Consider the following 18,691-nt stretch of genomic DNA (forward strand, 5'->3'; position numbering starts at 1 on the left):
AGTACTTTGAATAGGTATGGGCGGCAGCAAACTCTGGTTATTTATTGATTAAGTTGTAGGCGTCTTCAGAATCGGTTTCGATTATGACGTGCTTCAGTGTATGTGCAAGGTAACAAGCAATAGAAAAGCCTGCCAACTCACCGGAAAGAGCGCATCCCCCGTTCTTCATATCCGTAAAAAACACAACATTGCATCACCCGTATAATTTCTAAACACTCATCCGAAACCTACCCTCCCATTCTCATCGCGGAAACTTCTGTCAACAGTTATGGTAATGAAAGGGTTGTTATGCTTCGAACATCTCACCCAAGTGTCTCCATTATATAACTTTGCGATCGAACCAAACGAAGAGGAATTCACCCATTGTCTTAAGGTTTCGTGGTGAATGTGTGTGGATAGTGTCCTAGACCACTTATGCTCCTAGCCTCTTAACCCAGTGTGTGGATGGTAAAGTCCCAACCCCCTCATGAGCCGTAAGGCTGTGAAGAGTCTAGCGTTCCGCTTGAGAAATATATTGAAGCAAACTGACAATTTTATTGAATTTCAATAACAGAATAAATAGCCACATGCTAAACAAACATTCCACAAGAATAGGCTGATCCTAACTGACCACTAGCCCACTCCTAAAACATGCTGCAAGCACAAACAAACAGACTTTGACTAATTCTAATTAAAGGGAAATAATAGACTCTGTTAATTAATTAATAAACTAATGCATAATAACTTGTAGCTGAAAATATTTTAACATCCTCCCTTGAACTGAAGCCTCTCCATCCAAGATCTTCAGTTCACTTCCTCATGATCTAATTCTGCTAAGTCACACATGCCGAGCTTTCCTCTGAGTCTCAGAAAAGTATCCAACTTGACTACCTTAGTCATCACATCAGCAATTTGTTCATGTGTTCCACAGTGCTCCAATTCTATTATGCCATCTCTGACCAAGTCTCTTAGATAGTGAAACCTTACATCAATATGTTTACTCCTTCCATAGAGAACATGATTCTTAGAAAGCTTAATTGTGGAACTGTTGTCACAACAGATCTTTGTACCTTCCTTCACACTTGATGTCCATCCCATCACCTCCAAAATTCTCTTCAACCACACACACTGAGTAGCACATTGAGATGCTGCAACGAACTCTGCCTCTGTTGTAGAAAGAGTGACGACAGGCTGCTTCTTAGAAGCCCATGAAATAGCTCCTCCTGCTAGAAAGAACACATACGCACTTGTACTTTTCCTATCATCCACATCCCCTGCATAATCACCATCTGTGTAACCCAATAGACACTCATTCCCTTCATTTTTCTTGTACCATATACCATAAGTGAGTGTCCCCTTCAGATACCTGAGAACTCTCTTTGCTGCTAACATGTGTTGTCTTGTTGGGGCTTGCATATATCTGCTTAGCAAGCAAACTGTATACATTATATCAGGCCTTGTGGCTGTGATATACAACAGACTGCCAATGAGCTGCTTGTATTGAGTTGCATCAACAGAGACACCATCACCTTTTACAGATAACTTAACACCAGGTACCATCGGATTATGAACAAAATTGCAGTCCAACAACTGAAATCTTTTCAGAATCTCCTTTGCATACTTCTGTTGACTGATAAATATTCCCTCCTTACTTTGAAATACCTCCACACCCAGAAAATACCTCATTTTTCCTAAGTCTGTCATTTCAAACTCAGCATTCATTGATGACTTAAACTCTTCCAATAATGAAGTAGTATTGCTGGTGTACATCACATCATCCACATATACACTTACCAGCAACACATGAGCTCCTTTCCTTTTGATAAATAGTGTGTGCTCGTATGTGCACCTTTCAAAACCAGCCTTGAGAAAGTATTTCTCGATTCTACTGTACCAAGCTCTTGGAGCTTGTTTTAACCCATAAAGTGCTTTCTTAAGCTTATAAGCCTTTGATTCCTCCCCAACAACCACAAACCCTTGTGGTTGCTCCACATATACATCCTCGGTAAGCTCACCGTATAAGAAAACACTCTTTACGTCCAGCTGACAAACAGGATAGCCATGGTATGCGGCAAAAGCTAGAAAGACTCTAATTGTGTCCCACCTAGCCACAGGAGCAAAGACTTCAGTGTAGTCTATACCTTCCTTCTGAGCGTACCCTTTCACAACCAATCGTGCTTTGTATTTATCAACACTCCCCTTCTCCTTCAACTTTGTTTTAAACACCCACTTTACCCCAATCTGCTTCACACCTGATGGAAGCTCAGTAAGATACCATGTATTGTTCTTCTCAATTGCTTGAATTTCTTGCTTCATAGAAATTCTCCATTTCTCCTCCTTCATTGCATCTTAAAAAAATAAAGGATCCTCTTCTGAAGCTAGCATAACACAGATCTGTTTGACTGAAACTGAGATCATAGTCTTCCAAATACGCTGGAAGTCTCCTTTTCCTCGGTTCCAAATCTGTAGCAGTCACATTTGGCTCATTCTGCACAAGGTGATCCTCCACTTCATTTGTAGGATTCTGATTATTTTCCTCCTCACTGTCATCTGCATCTGAATCACAAACTTCATCATCACATCCTTCCCATATCAATGTTGCTGATGCAGAACTACATTCAGGCTCACTATCCCATCCCTTTTGCTCATCAAAGCTAACATCTCGACTAACAACCACCTTTTTAATGTTGGGATTGTACAGTCTGTATGCCTTTGATTCTTGAGACATTCCAAGAAAGAAACCTCTCCAACTCTTATCATCAAGTTTCTTCCTTTGCTGGTCTGGAACATGCACAAAAGCAACACATCCAAAAACTTTAAAAATGCTCGACTGAAGCTGGATTGCCTGTCCAAAGTTCTTGAGGAGTTTTATCCTTGTTAGCAACTGTGGGACTTCTATTGAGAATGTAGGCTGTCCAGGCAACTGCTTCAGGCCAGAAAGTAGTAGGTACCTTGGTATCTTTCATCATGCATCTGACCATATTCATAATGGTCCTATTCTTCCTTTCTGCTACTCCATTCTGTTGTGGAGTGAGAGCTGTAGTGAGCTGCCTTCTGATTCCCTCTTCAGCACACATGTCTTGAAATTCTGTAAGAGTAAACTCTCCTCCTCTATCTGTCCTAAGACATGTAATGGCAGACCCCGATTCCTTCTCAATTTGAGCCTTGAATTTCTTGGAAACAGCAAATGTTTCTGATTTTTCTTTGGCTTAAAAGCGCTTTTGGTCCCCCCACGAATTCGAGTTGTGCAAAAGGAGTCCCTAAACTTCAAAAATAGCATTCTTAATCCCCAACGTTATACTCCGTCAACAATTATGGTCTCTTTACCCTTTTCCGTTAGAAAACTAACGGTTTTCTGAAAACCCAGGAAAAATTCATCATCTTCATTTATTCAGCCACCATCTACCAAACCCACATGTCAGCAATCGAACCAGATGCAAGAGAGAAATAGCCACAGTGCCACACGAGGAAAAGTAAACAACCGAACAAAGGAATACAATTTATATGGTGTAATTGAAGATGCTTAATAGTCAAAACAAAAGAATGCAAGTGGTGGGCTAGTATAAAGCTCCAATTGCACATATATAGGGTTTGCCGTCACCTAATCCTTTCTATTTTCCTACGATTCCCCCTTTGAAATGTATCAAGTGCTTTACTTCGTTTTTCCAGAAAATTAATTCATAAACACATCATCTCACCCACAATTAAACTAGGTGCACCTTTTCTCAACCAAACCCCACAACCCAGTAATGCTACCACCAACAGAACCCACCCAGATGAAGTGATTCAGAGTGAGAGTGAGAGAGAGACACCCTTAGACTCTCCCAACCCAGATCTGACCCCAACGAAACAACAATAATCGATTGGGTTTGCTCCTTCGCACCTTGCCTTCTAAATCTCTCTATTGCTTATTTCGTCTCCAAATCTATCACATGATCTAATTCTTTTGATTGGAGATTGGTTAGCTTTGATGGGGAATAGAAGAATGAAAGCCATTGAAGGAAAAGAGAGAACTGGAAAAGGGATAGGAGATGAAGATTGAATTGTTTTATTTTCTGGATTTTATGTTTTTAATGATGGAGAAGATGCTTAACATGAAGGAGGAAGGAGATGAAGATTGAAGGGGTTTTTATCTTTAATTAATTTTATCAATTTAAATTCTATTTAAAAATTCCACATAGGCAGAAAACGTTAGTTTTCTAACAGAAAATGGTAAAGGACCAAAACCGTTGACGGAGTATAACGCTGGGATTAAAAATGCTATTTTTAAAAATGCTATTTTTGAAGTTAAGGGACTCCTTTTGCACAACTCGAATTTGTGGGGACCAAAAGTGCTTTTAAGCCTTTTTCTTTCAAGAAAAAAACCCATAGTTTTCGACTAAAATCATCAATCACTGTAAGAACGTACCTCTTCCCGCTGTGCTTGATTGAGGAGTGATAGGGCCACACAGATCTGCATGAAGCAATTGCAACCTCTGAGTGGATTTCCACTTGCTTTGCTTTGGAAAAGCTTTTCTCTGTTGCTTCCCTACCATACAAGTAGAGCAAATTTCACCATTTCCCGTTAGCTTGGGCAGACCTGTAACCAGCTTTTGCTTCTCTAACTTCATTAAATTTTGATAGCTCAAGTGTCCAAATCGACGATGCCACAGAGTCAACACATCTTCCTTGACACTGGTAATTTGCAAACATTGATCTAAGCTGCTTTGCTCACTTTTCTTTGGCATAGTGTGAAGCACAAACATTCTGTTTGTCTTCATTTTGATTTGCAATAAAAGTCCTTTCTCCTCATGAAAGACTTTGCATACATTGTTCTTGATAAGAAAGGTGAGTCCTTTACCCTGCATTTGGCCAACACTAAGCAAATTTGTTGTCAAACCAGGTCATAGAAAACATCCTGAACCACAAGCACCTTTTGTTCTGTTACCAGCCTTACACTACCTTTGCCTACAACTTCAAGTTTGTTGCCATTTCCCAACTTGACAGAGCGCCTAAATTTCTGATCAAGAGTGACAAACCATTCCTTGCTTCCACTCATGTGATTGCTGCACCCAGAATCCAGGAACCACCAGCTCTGCTGACTCTCAAAGCTTTGATCTCCATAAGCCATTAAGCTCACTTCTTCATTCTTGCTTTGCACTTCTTCAATAGTCGCCATAAGGAGCACTTCCTCTGTCATATCATCATGATGATATCCTGCATTGGAATAATTTGCTTGAGCATTCCAATCAGGACATTCATTTTTAAAGTGTCTGAGTTTGTGGCAATGGAAAAACTCCACTGTATCACGATTCCAGGGCCTTCCTCCTCTACCTCTTCCTCTGCCCCGAAAATTTCCTCTACCTCTTCCACCTCTGCCACCATAGTCATGAGTAGCTTTTAAGGCCTGGTCATCTTCATCACTCTTCCTGTTGAATTTCTGTTCATGTACCAACAATGAACTCTGAAGTGCATCAACCGTGAGGTGTCAATGTCTTTTGATTCTTCTATTGAGCAAACAATATAATTGAATCTCTCTGTTAGGGTGCGAAGAATCTTCTCAACCACCTTCACATCATCCATTGTTTCACCACAATTCCTCATAGCATTTGCCACCACCATGACTCTTCCAAAATAGTCATTCACTGACTCAACATCTTTCATTTCCAACACTTCAAAATCTCTCCTATGAGTCTGCAGTTGTGCTCTCTTGACTATTGCATTGCCTTGATATTTGTTCTTCATAGAGTCCCACAATCACAATTCATTGGCAGTACTCTTCTTGGTGATAGTCTTCAGAATAGTCTTGTCGATTGAATTATAAAGATAATTCTTTGCTTTGAAATCCTTAAACCTTTGATCCTCTAGCGCCTTTATTTGGGCAGGAGTAAGTGTATCTCCCTGCGCCGGCTCAGTAAACCCATCAGTAACAACTCCCCAAAACTCTTTAGATCTGAGCAAGTTCTCCATCAACAAGCTATAGTGATCGTAATCACCGTCGAACTTAGGTAGGCATACTTGTGCAAAATGACTATTCTCAGTCATCATGAAACCGCCTCTCAGTCACTACTATTTTAGGTTACAGTTTGTTCCTAGCTCTGATACCACAATGAGAAATATATTGAAGCAAACTGACAATTTTATTGAATTTCAATAACAGAATAAATAGCCACATGCTAAACAAACATTCCACAATAATAGGCTGATCCTAACTGACCACTAGCCCACTCCTTAAACGTGCTGCAAGCACAAACAAACAGACTTTGACTAATTCTAATTAAAGGGAAATAATAGACTGTATTAATTAATTAATAAACTAATGCATAATAACTTGCAGCTGAAAATATTTTAACACCGCTATGCCACTCCAACACTCAAATCCTTTTTCTTTAATCAATCTGACCATTGTAACACGAGCCGCTAGCTCCAGAAAAAACTTATGTGAATTTGCTGCAGACTAGTAGTTTCTTAACTAAAAGAACAAATTGAATAATGATTATATGAGCAGTAAAACTAATATCATAAAAGTCAAGTTATGGGGGAACATATATAAGTTTGTAGTATTAAAATAAACAAATTTTTGTCCATCCACCTATTTGTAGGGCTAAATTAATAAAAGATTCATATGTTAAGGACTATTAGAGTTTTTCTCTAAATTTGAGAATACAAAAAAACAAGTCAATGAAATAAATACCTAATACATTTTCTTTTGTCATTATGTTAAGAAAATGTAAAAAACATTATAAAATTTGGTTTGCTTCATGTAATATTTTGAACATATATGGGTCATAATCTGGGGAGCCCATAATTTTTTGTATGTCTAATAGATACTTTGAATAGGTATAGGCGGCAACAAACTCAGGTGATTTATTGATTAAGTTGTAGGCCTCTTCGGAATCGGTACCAAAGAAAGCCATATCTATAGCCTGAAGAAAACCACCCGAAGTATGTAAATCAAACACGTAATACATATCATCACTTAAAATAAACAAACAAAACTTCAAACTCATATCTCCAATCTTGTTTTTGAAATCTTACAATCACCGACGACTTAGAAAACAAAAAGAGAGAGTTTACCTGCGCGCGTCTCCTCTCCAAGCCAAGCCGGTGTGTAGAACTGAAACCTTTTTTTTGTCAATATACAACTGAAACCCTAACCAAGATATTTCAGTGATGGGAATGGGTTTTTTTAAGAGAGTGGCCTAACAGGCTAAGCCTAATTTTTGTCATGTTTAGGCCCGGCTCGTGAGAAACTAGTAGCAAGGAAAATCAATAATTGGTGTCTGCCAAATCACTATCTTTCGTTTCGAACTCACTTATTCGTTTTGCAATAAACTAATACATGTATACTTTTTTGGCACAGAAGCCAATGAAAAAAAAAACTACAGTCTCAAGGTTGGAACACCAACAATATCGATGGCCAAAATGTCATGCATGCTAGAGAAGTGAATCAAGAGGCCAACTATAAAAGAAACCCGCAACTTTGCTAGAAAATCTGATGTCATGTTCTCCTAATGAGGCAAATGCTCTAAGGGAATCTCTCACTGAACTGCAACAACCCTTTGATAGCAGTAATGATTGATGCAAAGTGATGTCAAGATGAAACTGCAACTCTGACAAGCTGGATCGCCAACAAGGAGTATGAAGAAACTGCCAATATCCCCGCTACCAACAAAAGGTGCAAGCCATGGAAAATGGCAAAAAATTCAGCCTTCAAAATCCGAGAAACCCCATAGGAGACCGAAAAACCAAGGATCTATCCACTGCGTTACCAAGGGAAATTTCGTCCACATTCAACACAACTCAACCCAACGATGGTCTCAGCCCAGCCCAGCGATCCACCGAGGTGAAGAGGACCGAAAAGGATGGGATAATGTGTTACGAATGAAGGAGAGACTGCTACTCATCGTATGCACCAATAGGACGATCTTGCCCTTGAAACACCACCTCACACCGGTTCTTCCACGGCTCTCACACCATCAGCGCAAAAGGATCTTGAGGTAGCTTGGTGTGGAACAGTCATGGCTAGTGCCCAAAAGTTTGTGGCAATGCCAAACCCAATCCCACAAACAACGTAATAAGGACTCCGGCAATGATTTGCACAAGCTGCACACCGCCGAGCTAAGTAAACCCTGATGGTGAAGTAGCTCTGCACAATGGATGGCATCATGGCAAGCTTGCCAAAGGAAGACGCAATCACGCTTCAAAACCTGCAATTCCAAATAACCTTGATGTTTGTTCACCTGTTGTAATCAATGAAGTAGTGACATTCCTGCACTCCAATTCCGATACTTGAGTTTCAGGCTCTAATTACTATTTATTACAAGCCAAATAACTTTCCATCTCTTAAATTAAAAAAATCCGAAGACCTGATGATTTGGGAAGATCAGAATCCAGTTGCAAAGGAAGCCGTTATTATTTTGAAACTAGAATCATTCAATGTTACTTTAATGATTTGATTTAAGCATGGGAGCTTAAAAGATCTAACAGAAAATATTGAAGTGATTTCAAAACGTTTTCTCATTTCAAAAAAAAAGAAGATGAAATCAATTTAATTCATGAAAAAGTGTCATCATCTTTAATTCTCTAAAGAGACATTTATATTAATTTAATGCCTCTATCATATAAAAAAACGATCCAGTAATTAATACAGTATAAGAAAAGACATCAATTTAATTACTCAATCATGCAAAGTTGAGATTAAGTTTATCGAAAAAAAATCAATTTTAGTTCTTCAATCCTGCAACGCATGTTCAAAATGTTTTTTCTAGCAAGAGAATCTATACCATTATCTTGATTTTACATTAAAAATCCAATGTCATTTAGCTACCGTTATACTAATAGAGCGCTTGCTATTGAATAAAACAACAGCTATGTATGTTAACTAAGCAGGTTATATAAACTCATACTTCTGTAATCAATTCATCAATGTAGCTTCTTCATTCCTTTATTTGCACCTCAAGTTTAAGGTGACCCAAAGTTTTGATGAACAACAAAAAATATGCAAAGCTGCAATCTAGCTTTGCATGAAGTCCACAACTTATATCAAAAAAGGGGAAATGAGACCCAAAGTTTTGATGAGCAACAAAAAATATGCAAAGCTGCAACCTAGCTTTGCATCAAGTACACAACTTATATCAAAAAAAGAGAAAATTGAGATTTAATACAATCGCTTCCTGCAGTTTGGGGCTCCACAATAGCATGGCATCTGCACTATCTTGCCGTCAGGGCCCATGACACTATCAAGCTCATAGCCATAGTCATATGTCAGCTCCTGCAAGAAACCAAAGAGATTCAAATTCAAGGCTATGGTGACAACAGAATACACCCTCTCAAAAAAAATGAGCTCTCCTATCTCTATTCACACACATATAAGTTATCACTCCCAACATTAAAAGTACCTAACTCTAGTCGCATAAAGCAGGGAAAGCCTTGGTTATAGTTAGCAAATTATGTGATAAAGGAAGAAGAAAATAAGGAACACCCCACTACCCACAATGACTACTATTATCAATTTACAGGAAACTTGTTAAAACCCCATTTCATGCATAACCAGGCAGCCAACAATTCCCAACCCATATGTTAAGACTATCCAAAAGTTGATAAACAGAGGGATATATAGAAAAGTGAAGTTACCTGCAAAGGGGCTATGTTGTCAGCAGCAAAAAGCATCACTTTAGCCAATCTCAAATCATGGTGTGTGCTCAAAACACATTGAACAAACAGGTTAGGTTCACAGCAGTGGTTAATGAACCTAGAAATATTTCCGGTCGAAGCTGCATCAATACAAAACTCCGGGCCATTATCAGAACCTTGGTCATCCAAAAGGTTTGCAGGAACTGCAGCTGCAGCATTCTTTGACCGCCTCTCTCTTACACCAATCTCTTTGATTGTTTGCAAGCAATCAATCTCAAAAATATAACTGTTTTCCTCCACACGGTCTATATCTTCAGTCCTTGCAAGTACTCCAGTGTACTCACAAATTGGTGCTCCAGAAGGTATGTAATCCCAGGATCGAACAGCCCAACCTTTCTTTGCCGTGCGGAAAACCTATGTGAGAATTTCATCAAAGACACATTAGAAGCTACACTTAATAATAACTCAAAGATGTAATGAAACCAATACAATATACAACCTCAAGACGATATTTGATGCCATTTTGAGAAGTCCTGTTGAGACAATTGGGACCACAACCACAATTGGGACCACACTCAAAGACAACATCCTTGGCTTCCACCAACCTATCAACAGATACAAAAGAAGACATTAAATATTACAATAGACAAAGTACATTTGATAATTCACCAATTTTGTTTCATACCTGCCACCCTCCTTAGACACATAGGTTATATCACCCCCGTTACGCATTGCACATTCACAGGTAGTTGACTCAGCACAATTGCCTTTGCAATTGCATCCGGCCGCAGTCGGGGGAGGAAGCTTCACATTCTTCGCAAGCCTCAGAGACTTGAGATAAGTGAAACCTGTTGGTGGAACAGGAGGATCATCAACCAAATTTGTAGCAGGAATAGGAATCTTTTCCTGACCTCCAGTTATATCTTCACAGACCAATCCTCGTATCTGTGTCACAGATTGAGGTGCACGCCCATTGGTGAAATAAACCTGTTGTGTTCTTAGATCAGGCTGTCCCTGAAGCCTCTTCAGCTTAAACTTGTAGACTGTAAATCCAGAAATTCCCTTCTCAATCCAATCTTTGGTAACCATGTATAAGCCATCATATATGTAGACTTTAGGAGAGTTTTTCCCTTTCCCAATTCTCAGACCACGAGTCACCCTAACAGGCACACCTTGCTTAACACAGTTCTGCAATGCTAGATTACCCCTCTCCAGCTTCTGATCCTGAAATTGCCGCTTACCGCCATTCAGATCATTCCCACCTTGACCTGTGTACACAACCTCTTCAGCTTGATCAACATCATCCTCATACATGCCGGAGATAACAACCGAGATAGCCACCGGGAATTTGTAGCCACTGCTGCTGCTGCTGTGGACATTAGAACAGGATTGGCCTATAAAATCAATGCCATTCAACCAGTGGTTATGAAAACCAACAGCAACCATTTCAGCTCGAGAATGGAACTGATGTCCAACGTGAACACCTGGAATTTCGCCGATTCGTTTCTCAGGGAACAATATCTCATTGTTTTCCTTCATATGGGTTATAGCTTTGAGATCAGCTCGCGACATTGTGATCTTCAAAGCTTCCGGCGGAACAGGCTCCCCGGATTTCCTCAACGCGTCGCGAATAGCTTTCGCTTTAGTACACCTCCTCTCCTCTTCCTGAACAAAATGAAGGTAGTGCTTGGTATACACCCTGATCGTCTCCTTCACCTGAGGGGAACAGGTGTCAGTATCAGTCTCATTTCCCAAATCCACCGAAACATCGTCTCCATCACCCTCAACCATCTTCATCTTCATCTTCATCTTCATCTTCATCTTCCTCTTCCTCTGCTGCTCCGAAACATCCTCTGCCTCTGCCTCACCCACACTCTGCTCCTTGCTGCTAGCTCGGCCTCGCTTGTTCACCTTAGCAGCTGCCGCCGGAGCCACCGTCTCGGCGGGTCTCTTCCCTTTGTCTTGTTCAAGCTCTGCGTTGCGGCGAGCCTGAGTGGCAATCTGCAGAGCTTGGATTCGAAGACTGGTTCTCCGCTGCGGCATTGGCGGCTTCACGGCGGGGTTTTTGAGCCCAGAGGAGCTCGGAACATCAGCTCCGCCGCTGCCGGCGCCGTTGGCAATCGGAATGGAACCCACAGCCATGATGAGAGTAGAGAGAGAAAGGGTTTAGGGTTTAGAGAGAGAGAGAGTGAGAGTGTGGTGAGAACAACGTTGGAGTGAGTTTGATTTATAGCTTCGTTGTTCTCGGAAAGGTGAAACGTTGTTTGCCGAGAATTTGGGAAATCATGGCGAATCGTCAAACGGTGTTTTCCTTTTCCGGTGATCCATTTCCTATTTCATCATATTTTTTTTTAATTTTTTTTTTCTCTTATTGGGTTCCCGCTTTGGAAAATTGTTTAAATTTCAAAATGGTTTTTCTATTTTGGTTTCATTTTTTCATGATTGACTATTGGATTAGTCTAATCTAAGGTTAATAATTATGTGTTTTTATCTTGGATAATCAAGTAAGCTTATGATAGGATATGATATGTGAACATGATAGCAACATGATAGGATAAAAGCAGGATAGACTCTTATCATATCCAGTGTTTGAGGTGGACATGATAAGGACAGAATATGATAAGAAAAATTGTATCAGATTTATATTTTAATAAAAAATACATTTAAAAATTGATCATCTATTAAATTTAATTTCTTTACATTTTCATGAATGAGTTTATATTTTAAAATAACTAAAATGAATTTAAATTTTATTAATTAGCATATTTTATTGTTTTGAAGATAGCATATATTTTAAATAAAATTATGCAGTTAACCAATTGGTTTTCACTTAGTTGTGACACGTGATAATTAACAATAAAAGTTAACTAAATTAAGATTATTATTCTTTCAAAAGTAATTTATATTTAAATTATAAATTATTATATAAGTAGATAAGTAATTTTAAATAATATGAATGAAAATAGAAATTAATCTATTACTATTAAAAAATAAATATTTGTAATCAATGATTTTCACTTAATTGTGACACGTGATAAACAATGAAAAATAATTAAATTAAAAATATTATTATTTCAAAAATACTTTATATTTAAGTTATTATATAAGTAGATAAATAATTTTTAAATATTAGGAGATGAATATATTACATTGGTCTATTATTATTAATAAATCAATATTTGTAAGTGAGTAGTCTATTTTATTATTTATGAATAATAATTTTATTTATTTCTTATTTTAGTTAAATTAATATTATTATAAATTATATAATATTAAAATAAATTAATTTGGTGTCAGGATACTGAAAGAAAATATATAACTAGTATCCTATCATGTTCTATCCTGGCTCCCCCCTCAGGATAACTTTTACACATGATTGACAAGATAAGATAGGAGACATGATATTGTTATTCTATCATGCTGACGCAACAAACAACAGATAACAACAGGAAATGATGATTATCTAATATCTCTACCAACCATAAATCCATTAATGACATGTTTGATGATTAGGATATGTGCAGAAATAATAGGATAAGAGCATAAGTGTCCTTTCATTTGTTTGAGGTGAACATGATAATGATAGAATATGAATAAAGAGTAAGAGTAGATAAGATTTTTTTTAAAAAAATTAACTTTTCTGAATTAATAATTTTAGAAAGAAATTAGTATATATTTTTTTCAATTTTTTAAATGAGTCTATATATGTTTTAAAATTAAATTATTTTTATTAATTAGTTTATTTAAATTTGAAATATATAAGTAACCCATTAATTTTAATTTAATAGTAGAAAATAATAAAGAAAAAATAATTACATTTTAAAATATTACTAATATTAATTATTTTTAAAAATTAGTCTATATATAAATTATAATAATTATAGAAGTACAAAAAAAATTTAAAATAAGTAATAGCAATTGATAAGAGGAAATGTATTGAATTTTTAAAATATTACTAATATTATTTATTTTATATAATCAATCTATATTTTATAATAATTATATAAATACATAAATAATTTAAAATAAGTCATAGCAGCTAATATGAGAAAATTAATCAAATTTTAAAATGTTACCAAGATTATTTATTTTAAAATAATTTTATATTTAAATCATAATAAGTATGTAAGTACATAAATAATTTTAAATAAGTATTAGCAAATGATAAGAGAAAATTAATTAACTTTTAAAATATTACTAATACAATACTATTTAGTTTTTAGAATTAGTCTATATTTAAATTATAGTAATTATATAAGTACATTAATAATTTTATAAAAGTGATATTAGCTGATACGAGAAAATTAATAAAAATTTAAAAATATTACTGATTTTTTTTTTAAATCAGTCAATATTTAAATTATAATAATTATATAGTACATAATTTATTTTAAATATGTAATTGAAGTTGATAAGAGAAAATTAATTAAATTTTTAAATATATTCCTGATATTATTTACTTTTGTATATTTGTCTATATTTATATTGTAATAAATATTTAAGCACATAAATAATTTTAAATATGTAGTCGCAATTGATAAGAGAAAATTTGCCCATAATTGTTATTAATAAATCAACATCTATAGGTGAGTAGTCAATTTTTGTGTTAGTGAATAATTAGTTTATATTATTTTAATATAAGTAACGAAATAATATTAATCGTGTAATAGAAAGTGATAATGGCAGCAAATTGATAAAACGGAAGCTGAAGTGAAGGCTAATCAGCATGCCTTAGAGATTTGTACATAGTTTGATGTGCGTCATGGCCTCATGGGCTTATTAAGAGTGATTCTACTTTGTCTGTTGAGTGGTGACTTTTAAGCATTTTCAACCATGGAAGTTATTGAGTGATTTGGATCTAATTGATATTCTGAGCCAAGAGGTGGATTGTTTGGGAGAACAAGTTGTGCTATGACAGTTTCTTTGTGGGAATTTGGCCCCTCCTACTTGTTTTTTGGGTATCCCACTACTTGAGAGGCTTGTCCCCAAGTTTATTGTTTAAAAATAATCATGATTAAGTGTTAAAATTAAAAGTTAAGCAGAAATTTCTTCACAAAAATATGTAGAGTATCATATTTATTTTTGATAAACTTGGAAATTAGAATATCATATGTGTATTTAATTGTTTTTGTCTTTCACAAAAAAATTCCCAATAGAAACATTTGGCTGGTTTAAAAAAAAATATTGGTTATTTGTTTGGTCTAATTTCCAATATTTATTTCCAGACATCCAAAGGGATACCAGGTTCTTAACATCCAAGAACCAATGGGGATGGAATCTCAACCTACAAGTCTAAAAATGGAGTAACAAGAGTACAAAAACCCAAATAAGCATGGAAGATCAGAACATACATATTACATAACTTTTGACATAGGCTACAAAAATCACAATAGGTTTCTACAATTTTTTTTTCCTAGATATATCAAACTATACTTACTTCAACAACAATCTAGATGATCTTTATCTATAAAAATATACATCACATTTTAACACCGATTAAAAGCAACAAAATGATAACTAAACAGAGCATTTTACAAGAAAATGATGTTACTTAGAGCTACTTAGTGTTCCACAATCAAAATTTGCCTTCTTCAAAAGTATATCAGCTAGGAACACAGCCAAAACATTGTCCCTGAAAAAAGTTACCAATTTGGAATCTGCCTGCTGGACTAAACCAGCCATATAAGCTGAACTGATGAGATCAATGCTCCTCCATCTTCTCTCATTTGCATATCTCTTCAAGCTTTTCTCAATCCTTTTGTGTTCTTCTTCTTCTCCTTCATTTTCTTTCGTCTTTTCGGAGAATGCCTGAGCTAGGCACCTGGCTAAAACAACCCCATCTTCCAAAGCACAACACCCACCTTGGCCAAGATCAGGAGTCATGGGGTGGAGAGCATCTCCAGCAACACAAACATTGCCTTTACTAATGTTTCCCAACATCAGTTCCCAGGGTCTTCTATATCTCACTTGAGCTGAATGGAAACCATCTAATTCAGATTTTTCTATCAAGTATCTAACATCACTTGGCATCTTCTCGAGCTTGTTCAATACACATTTTTTCAGTTTAGCAGGGTTCTCTTGTAGCTCTTTCTCTGCAAGATGCACTTGTAATGGTAAGTGTAAAGTTAAATGTCATAAGCTATAATAGGCATAGTAAATGAATGCTAATTTTTTGCAATAAAAAGTTTCCATAATAAAAACTATTCTTCAAAATTTTCAATGAATTGATAACTGGGTAAGATAATCTTAGTGAGAATTGCATATGGCAAACGTGAGTTAAACCGACGTGATATATGTTTAGATGCATTTATTGGTAAATGAGTAAGTTGATAAAGAGTGGCATTGAATGACATGATAAAGTGAGAATTGATTTTGATTTCACCACAGAAGCTACCATCCATTGCTTCACTTCAAAATTCATTTTGACCCTATAATTGATTATGATATGCAGCAAACACATGCACTTATAAGGCGGCTACTTACATGACACTACTATTTTAATGCATAGCTTGTAAACATACCAAAACATCATTTTTCACATAAATTCAACTTGCCTTTCAAGTCCAGATAAGGAAACCTTTCTTTTCCTTTCATATCAAGTAACAAATGAGACCGGCTATGGCCAAAACAAAATAAAGGAAATAACCTTGGTTGGTGGGATTCCAAGTGAAAAACCAGTAAACAGTCTTGTAATCACAAGGCAAAGCTCCAGTTCGAAAACCTTTTCCAAAGAACTGCATTCCCATGGTCTCAAGCCCGTGATTGCTCTCCAATTCCATGAAACCTCTGATTGCATGCCTCCTTGTAAAAGAGGCCTCCTTAAAGCCTAGCCACTTTGCCACCATGGAGTTTACTCCATCACATCCAATCAATACCTTTGAAATTGTAAATATGAATATATATATCAATCAAGGTTCATTAACTTGGTTTCAAAACAGACTATGTGTCTTCTTATATACAAATTTCACTAGGACAGAAAATCTGTCTATTTCATGGATCATGTCATGTTAGAGATATAGTGTTTAATTACCTTGGTTTTGATGGTGGTTCCATCAGTAAGATGGAGTATCTTGCAGAAGCCAGATTCCTCAATAGCAACCACCTTTGACAAGTACCTAATGGTGCTACTTGGAAGCTCATTTGCAAGGGCCTCCAACATTAAATTCCTTCTAACACAACGAGTTTCACAGGCTCCACTGCATGATCACATAAAAACATACATCATATATAGCAAGAATATATATAGGATGAACATTATCCATATACATAGATACAATGCACTTACTGCTTTCCATTGTGGTCAAAAGACAGAGCTGATGTCTGTTTTCCCGAGATTAAGGAAGTAGTGGTAACCCTGCACACTCCAATTCAAGTAGTTTAGTATAATAGTATCAGTCTCTTACTTTTTCTCTAAACTTTTCCTTGTTTTGGTTCATCTAGTTTGGACCTAGTGTGATTTTAGTCCCTCAATTATTTTTATGATTAGAGTCAAGTCCCTCAATCATTATTATAGTCTATAGATATGAAATTCTCATTGCTTCTAAGAAAAATATCCACAAATTGAATCAATTTAATCATTCTTCCCATAAAAAGTGACTATTCAAAATACTCGATTTCAACTAAAAAATAAAAATCCTAATATCCCTCCTCTTTGAACCCTAATCTCATATGATACAAAATCCTTTTGTTTTGAACTTTTAAAACTTTGTACATATCCATTACGTCATAAATCCTCAAATCCTCTCATATCATATACTATATACTATTTCCGAAACAAAAAAGTGGCAACTCCGACTAGTGTCATCCCCTCATTTTATGTCTTTCTTTCATAAGTTTTCTCTCTCATACTATAATTAATAGGTAGATGATGTCATATTTATATTTTCTGATTTTTTAGTAATTTAAATATTAAATAATTCCATATTTTCGTAAACAATTAATGTATTAATATTGCATTTAATAGTTATTAATGTCACTAGAGTAATTAACAAAAGTCAATTGTGACTTTTTTAAAAAATAACTACTGTATTAATTTGATATTTAATTATTTTTAATGACATTAAAATAATTAATAAAAGTTCAATTTAATTTTTTCTACCATTAAGATGTATGCTGATAAAGTTTTTTTTAAATGATTATGCTTATTTTTTATATAACAAAATAAAAAAATTCATATCAAATAGTTTTAAAGGATTGATTCAGAAATTAACTCAAATTTTTTGTATTTTATGTTTTCGTGTATACATCTGAAAGATTAAAATAGTTTTGGTATATTGATTCAAAGCATAACAAATTATAAGAAAAAAAAGGAATTAGAATGTACATAGGATTAGAAAAAAAAATAGGTGATATACGTATTTAAAAAAGAAAAACAGGAGAGAAAAATGAAAATGTTTCATGTATGCGAAAAGTACTTTTATTTCATCGTGCATGACGCATGATCAATACTAGTATAGTAGTATGAAATTAGAATTATTTAAAAATAGAGGAATTTCATCCTTCTATTCTAGAATAGTATAAAGTTACCCCTTAAGCTGTAGATGTTGGTGGCGGAGGATGTCTCCAACACCGACAGCATCTAAGGCCTTCCAAGCATTTTGCGATGCTACTAAAGCAAACCCTGTGACCCTCAATGTATCTGAAGATTCTAGTACCAAACTTCTAACACCCAACCTGTGAAAAAAATATCACTATATAGAATATTAAATGCTAGCTAACTTGGAGTTACATTAATAAACAAACCGTATGGATAAAATGTGAGTGTATTAATTTAAAAGTGAGAAAGACAAAGTGTGAAGTAAAGAGGTGTGTGTACCTATGAAGTCCCAATGATGTTGTTAAGCCAGCAATTCCAGCTCCAACTATGACAATGTCTTCAACTACTTGAGCTTCCATTGCTTACCTTGATGTGTTTAATCCTTTCTATTATTCCCTAATATTTATAGGATAAGTACTGGGAGGGATTGACCCGCCGGACCCTGAAGCTTAAATTTCCCACCTACTTTTGCTCTTACAATCACTTTCCATTTTTCTGTTTTTTTTTTTTTGTGTGGACAGAGATGATGACTCCATTAATTATGATATAGAGTCGCCATAA

At 35.7% G+C, this 18,691-nt stretch overlaps 2 protein-coding genes and 1 pseudogene across 3 annotated transcripts; all 3 read right to left on the bottom strand.

Moving 5' to 3' along the window:
• Window positions 1–514: 514 nt before the first annotated feature.
• LOC130717339 (uncharacterized) lies at window positions 515–7,131 on the bottom strand (annotated as a pseudogene).
• Window positions 7,132–8,867: 1,736 nt separating this feature from the next.
• On the bottom strand, window positions 8,868–12,048 carry LOC130721333 (histone-lysine N-methyltransferase, H3 lysine-9 specific SUVH4-like). Its single transcript, XM_057572110.1, has 4 exons — window positions 10,280–12,048; window positions 10,094–10,199; window positions 9,595–10,008; window positions 8,868–9,232 (listed from the first exon to the last, which is right to left on the bottom strand). Exons 1-4 carry the CDS (start codon window positions 11,734–11,736, stop codon window positions 9,119–9,121), a joined length of 2,091 nt encoding a protein of 696 aa, XP_057428093.1. The 5' UTR covers window positions 11,737–12,048; the 3' UTR covers window positions 8,868–9,118.
• A 2,884-nt stretch (window positions 12,049–14,932) lies between these two features.
• Window positions 14,933–18,649, bottom strand: LOC130720676 (monooxygenase 2-like). 2 transcript variants are annotated; one of them, XM_057571352.1, is made up of 6 exons: window positions 18,410–18,647; window positions 18,121–18,267; window positions 16,880–16,948; window positions 16,625–16,790; window positions 16,241–16,469; window positions 14,933–15,686 (listed from the first exon to the last, which is right to left on the bottom strand). In XM_057571352.1, the coding sequence occupies exons 1-6, from the start codon at window positions 18,487–18,489 to the stop codon at window positions 15,142–15,144; spliced, it is 1,236 nt and encodes a 411-aa protein (XP_057427335.1). In that variant the 5' UTR covers window positions 18,490–18,647; the 3' UTR covers window positions 14,933–15,141. The 2 variants fall into 2 exon arrangements, with proteins under 2 accessions (XP_057427335.1, XP_057427336.1); XM_057571353.1 differs by lacking the exon at window positions 18,121–18,267 and having other exon boundaries at window positions 18,410–18,649.
• Window positions 18,650–18,691: the final 42 nt, after the last annotated feature.

This window comes from Lotus japonicus, chromosome 5 (genome assembly GCF_012489685.1).
Source record: "Lotus japonicus ecotype B-129 chromosome 5, LjGifu_v1.2".
In the NCBI taxonomy this organism is placed as follows: Eukaryota; Viridiplantae; Streptophyta; class Magnoliopsida; order Fabales; family Fabaceae; genus Lotus; species Lotus japonicus.